Source organism: Helobdella robusta (genome assembly GCF_000326865.2).
Source record: "Helobdella robusta unplaced genomic scaffold HELROscaffold_88, whole genome shotgun sequence".
Lineage (NCBI taxonomy): Eukaryota > Metazoa > Annelida > Clitellata > Rhynchobdellida > Glossiphoniidae > Helobdella > Helobdella robusta.
The window spans coordinates 267,471-273,470 of record NW_008705503.1 but is presented as its reverse complement, the minus strand read 5'-3'; the positions used below and the strand labels follow the sequence as shown (position 1 = coordinate 273,470).

Genomic DNA, 6,000 nt, shown 5'->3' with positions numbered 1-6,000 from the left:
GATATGGTACTGACGATGATGATATGATACTGACGATGATGATATGATACTGACGATGATGATATGATACTGACGATGATGATATGATACTGACGATGATACTTTTAAAGAGTATCTTGATGTAGTTGTTATCTTCCAGGATTGATAACAAACTCGGGCCATCACCGCACGTTCTCTTCTCTATCTTGTTGTTTATCATCGGTCTGTTGGTCATGGAGATGGAGATAATGAAGGTGATGATGTTTTTGTTGTTCATGATTTTGATAACGATGTTCTTGCTAATTGCAATGATAAAACTAAACAACCAACCAACCAACTAACAAACCAACCAACCAACCAACTAGCCAGCCAGCCAACCAATAAACCAGCCAACCAACCAACCAACCAACCAGCTAGCCAGCCAACCAACTCAACCAGCCAATCAACCAACCAACCTACTAACCAGCCAGCCAGCCAACCGTCCAACCAATCACAACCAATTAACTAGCCAACAACAGCCAACCAACCAACCAACCAACCATCCAATCACAACCAACTTTGTGAAAATATCAAAATAAGGATCGGAAAGCAAGTTATTGAACTTCAGTGTAGTCTCTTGAAATTTAGTGATCAGAAGTTCAATGGCCTGTTGAAAGGCCAACTCGTCGGGATCGAATGCAAGCTTATCCTGCTGCATCATTACGAACTCCGTCACAAAGATTGGTGACTGACCGTCTTCTGAATGAGTCATCACAAAAATCTGTAAACGAAGACGACGATGATGAGGACGATGAAGATGATGATGATGAACATGATAAAGATGATGAACATGATGAAGACGAAGATGATGAAGGTAATGAAGACGATGGTGATGATAATATATATTTCTATTCAAACGATAAAATCCCCTAAAATCCACCCTACCCCACCCTAGGGGGGGTTGGCAGCGGATAGACCGGCAGGCCAAAAGAAAAGCCAAGGCTGTGTTTAGCCACAAGTCCAGATTATTGCCTCTTCTCTTGTGCTGGCTGAAGTTAGAGAGGTCAGAGGAAAGTCTCTGCAAATAATGGCACCAAGCAGGATAAATGTTAATCCGCTGTCTTGCAGTCTAGGCTATTTATTCGAAGGAAAGGTTAGGAAGGGCATCCTGATAGAAAAACTCGCTCGAACTAACAATTATGTCGTCTGTTTGTGATAACAAGGGCGTCTCGAGATCGGCTTTGACGTACATCACGGATCAATCCTCAGGCCATTGTTGTTCATATCGGTACGCAAGAAATAACTGAATCAATACGTACGAAGAACACATGAAAGATTATGTATGCTGATGATGTAATACTGACGGCTACATCCGAAGAAGGAGCAGTGAAAAGTTTGAGGTCTGGAGTCGACATTCAGCCAAACACGAGCTCAAAGTGCACATAGGAAAGACAAAAACGCTGATTGCTGGAGAAACTGCACAAAGCACTCCTACCGGCTGCTGGCCCTGCTCGGTAAGCAATGCTGGTGTTGGCAGCAACTCAATTTTGTGCCATCGTTGTGAAAAATGGTGTCATAAAAAGTGCTCAGAAATGACTGGAGCATTGTCTTCTGTAGTGGGAAACTTCATTTGCCCAAAACCTGTCAGAACCCGAGCTAGCCTTCTAAAGAAACTGTTGGAGAAGTTAGGAACATTTAAATATCCAGGAGATATGATTAGTAAGATAGGAAGAGCCGATTGATTGAACGATAAAACAAACAAAACATCAGCAGCAGTAAAAACCTTCTTATCCGTTTTTATTTTCATCCTGTTTCGCTCTTCATTCATCTGAAAAATATCACAACTCAGCGATAAATACAATCCATGACACACACACACACAACACACACAGGCAACTCCAAAAATCCCGGACCCGCACACACACACGCAAACACAAACACACACACAATAGAAACTATGCCCAGCTCCATTAATCCGGACCAAAAACCACAAACACACAACCTTTTTCATCTTATCCGGATTGACAGAACTTTTAGCGGCCTCGTCGACGATTTGCAGCCAGCTGACAATATCCTGGACGGCCGGCGTTTTGTGGCTACATTTGATCAGCTGGTACAAGAAGCTCCGTGCGGAACTCAAGGTTAGGAAATGAAGTGTGTTCACCGTTAGGTAGTCTACGAGGCGTATGAAGCTGTCGTCGTTCGTGGTAGTGGTGGTGGGTTTTTGGTGGTTCTTGTAGTTGCTGATGTGGTTGGTGGTTGTTGGCACGTTTGTGTGGTGGTTGTTTGTTTGCTTCATGTTTGTTTGCCGCCAGGCTTTCAAGTTGTCTCATGCGATACGTGTAAAATGCCGGTTTAAGAAATGTGAAAATTTATCAGCAAAAATAAAAACGAAGAGCCAAGCAAGAAGACCACCACCACCGTCACAACATCCTCCCGACCAACACTCCACCAACACCAACCACAACACCAAACAACAACAATAACAACGACGACGAACTTTGTGAGCCTCCTACAGAGCTCCTTCTTGTTGGCCTGCTCAGTGTATGTCATCTCAGGCGGCTCGACAAACACGTCGTCCTTGTACCTCGATGGTTTCAAGTGCTCTGAATAATCTGTGTGCGTGTATGTCTGTGTGTGTCTGTGTGTGTTTATGCGTGTGTGCGTGCATGAGCGTGAATGTCTGTGTGTTCATACTACTCTGTAATAGTGCATAATGTGTAATTGAGTGAAGCGATAGTAATATATATACATGCTCCCAACGAAAGATTCAACAAACGAACGAACAAATGAATAAATTAATGAATGATTGAATGAATGAATGCATGAATGCATGAACAAACGAATGAATGAATTAATTAAATGAAAGATACCCCACCCTTGTAATATTTGTTGATGTCGATAGAAAAGTTGGCGCCGCTGAAGACGTTTTTGCAGGCATTCATCACGATCCTCTTCATCGAATCTCTGTACTGTAGCAACTTTTCTACTACCTGATCATCAATGAATGAATGAATGAATGAATGAATGAGTGAGTGAGTGAATGAATGAATGTTTAAACAAACGATGAATGAACCGTTTTGTGAATGAAAGAACAGACAAAACAACAAATGAAGGAATAAATGAATATAAAAATGATCGACTGATTAGTTGAATAACGAACTTGCTGACTGAGTGAATGAACAAGCAAAAATGAAAAAATAAATAAATGAACAAAAAACGAATGAACGAACAAATGAATGAACGAGTACGAACAGATTTGAGCTGAGTATTTTGAAACTCCATAAAGTCGCTTAATGTATATAACTTGCCAATCTTATAACGGCAGAGCAACAAATCATCAATTTTCAAGCATATGCTTCGAACTTTTTCAAGAGCTGGTCTCAAAACCTGCGCATTTGTTTGTGTGTGTATGTGTATGTATGTGTGTGGTGTGTGCGTGCGTGTGTGTGTGTGTAAATAATAACAACAACTAGCATCACTACAGAGAAAGAGGTTGGCCTTCAAATAATTCTGCGACGATTCAAACTTTTCGAATTTAACATTCTTCTTCCAGGTACTGAACGACTTCCATTGGCGGAACATGCAGAAGATTCTTATCTGTGTGTGTGTGTGCGTGTGTGTGTTGTGTGTGTGTTGTGTGTGTGCGTGCGTGTGTGTGCGTGTTTGTTTGCGTCTGTGATAGAACAAATAAATGAATAAATAAATGAACGAAGAATGAATGAATGAATGAATGAATGAATGAATGAATGAACGAATGAATGAATGAATGAACGAATGAATGAATGAACGAATGAATGAACGAATGAATGAATGAATGAACGAACGAACGAACGAACAAATGGCAGAAACCTTGATAAGTTGTTGGAAGTATTTGAATTCCTCATCGAACCTCTCCAATGAAATGTAGTCACTGTCCTCGTTCATCATCACCCGCATCACTCCGCGCTTACTCACCGTGCAATAATCATTCTTGTCTATATCCTGATAGGGAACTGTTCTGTTGATGACGATGATGACGACGATGACGATGATGACGATGATGATGACGATGGTGACGATGAAGATAATGATGACGACGACGACGATGATGATGAAGGTGACGATGACGATGATGAAAAAGAAAAAAGAATCTGATGACGACGATGATGATGATGGTGGTGGTGTTGGGTGATTATGAGGTGAACATTGAAGAGTGGAGACTGTTAATAAAAAAATACATACATAAAAAAAGGACAAATAATTGTAAACCGTCGCCAAATTATTATACCATCATCATCACCATCACCACTATCATCATCATCACCACCACCATCATCATCATCGTCGTCGTCATCATCATCAAGACCAAACTTGAGGTTATAGTAATGATAGTGAACGCTGCTCTTCTTGAAAATCGGCGTCAAGTACAGGAAATCAATGGTGGGAGTCTGTCTTACTAACTTTATTATGTCGTGAATGTTAGTCATACCGTAAAAATCCTGAGAGCCTGTGACGATGAAAGTGATGATGGCGATGATGATGGTGAGTGAGGACGACGACGACGACGACGATGATGAAAGTGGTGATGAAGATGAAGAAATGAAAATAAATCTCAACAAAATGTGACAGAAAGACACTCCGTGAAAGGGGACACACAGACGTGAATAAATGTGATGATAATAATATGTAAAAATAAACACACGCGCACACACACACAAACACACACGCACACACACAAACAAACACATACACAAGGCCTTGTAAATCGATATAGGTAGCATATATAGAAACATTGATACAGAAACACAAATTATACTAGAGTGCGTGTAGTATAAAGAACGATATGGTGATAAAAAAAAAACTAAACATCATACCAAATGTGATGAGAATGATAAAGATAATAACAGTAATAATAATAATAATAAAAATAATAATAATAAAAATAATAATAATAATTACGATGATGATGATGATGATACTTTTGCTTATTTTCAATGTTAAGCTGTAAAAAATATTGTTAGATCTATTATTAGCTGTTATGATGATGACGATGATGATGGTTATGATGATGATGATGATGATGATGATGATGATGAGATATGATCATATGATGCATTGGAATGAAAAAAATGATGATGATGACAATTATGATGATGATGATCACGATGATGACTATGACGATGATGATGACGATAACAATGATGATGATGACGATAATGATAAATATAGATCTAACCTCTTCTAAATGCTCTATCAACAGTTGACTGCTTTTGAGACATTGGTGTTAACTTGAAGAAAATAAAATTTACCAACTAATCAACCAAAAATCACTCAATCAACCAGACAAACAAATAAACAATCAGCCGACCAACCAACCAATGGTAACTTGACACCAAGCCCCTTCTTAGTATCACTTTTGTCGTTCTCTGCTCTCCTGAAAGCTGCCTTCACTGAATCTTCCTCCTCCTGCCTCATTCGAATCGACCTCAAAAGTGGCTTTTTTCAGGTTTAATTCACAATAAATCATAATTTTCTTATTTAAAACAAATGATTCTGTATTTATTATGTGGTGATTAACTTAATTAAACCCACCAAAGAAGATTGTCTCGATTCAAAGCGTCCTTTTTTAACTTCGTGCAAATAAGTTTGTTGCGCCATGACGACCGATGGATCTGGCTCAGTGTCTTCATTCGTTGCTGGCTTCACGACAATTCTGTTAATTAGGTCATCTTTGTTCACTGCTGGAAGATTGGCCAGTAGTTCTTTAGTAATTTCTTTCCGTCGGCCAGTAACGCATGTCTTTTTATCTTTTAAATTCGGCATCGCTTTTGGTTTTTTATTCGAAGTCTGACAAAACTTAATTTTTATAACTGCTTTTTCAAATTTTATTTCGTGAAAGAATCTGAATTTGCGTCAAAACCCAAGCTTCGTCATGGGTGTTACTGTTAAATCACGTGTCTATGAATATCAAAAAAAAACCCTAACCCCTACTAACTAAACCTAAAGAGTACCTAATCACCAAACTAAATGTCTAATCTAATGTCTGATAATAATGTTGTA

General features: G+C 39.2%; 1 protein-coding gene across 1 annotated transcript in view; it reads right to left on the bottom strand.

The window, feature by feature from the left end:
• Window positions 1–5,763, bottom strand: part of HELRODRAFT_182551 (hypothetical protein) — a gene marked incomplete at both ends in the record, with an annotated part of 10,875 nt that extends 5,112 nt beyond the window's left edge. The window contains 11 exons of the mRNA XM_009032800.1: window positions 95–203; window positions 582–739; window positions 1,961–2,150; window positions 2,459–2,573; window positions 2,837–2,951; window positions 3,214–3,348; window positions 3,502–3,558; window positions 3,811–3,958; window positions 4,402–4,447; window positions 5,355–5,436; window positions 5,533–5,763. Coding sequence (XP_009031048.1) covers window positions 95–203; window positions 582–739; window positions 1,961–2,150; window positions 2,459–2,573; window positions 2,837–2,951; window positions 3,214–3,348; window positions 3,502–3,558; window positions 3,811–3,958; window positions 4,402–4,447; window positions 5,355–5,436; window positions 5,533–5,763 — 1,386 coding nt within the window. The remainder of the gene's footprint in view (window positions 1–94; window positions 204–581; window positions 740–1,960; window positions 2,151–2,458; window positions 2,574–2,836; window positions 2,952–3,213; window positions 3,349–3,501; window positions 3,559–3,810; window positions 3,959–4,401; window positions 4,448–5,354; window positions 5,437–5,532) is intronic.
• Window positions 5,764–6,000: the final 237 nt, after the last annotated feature.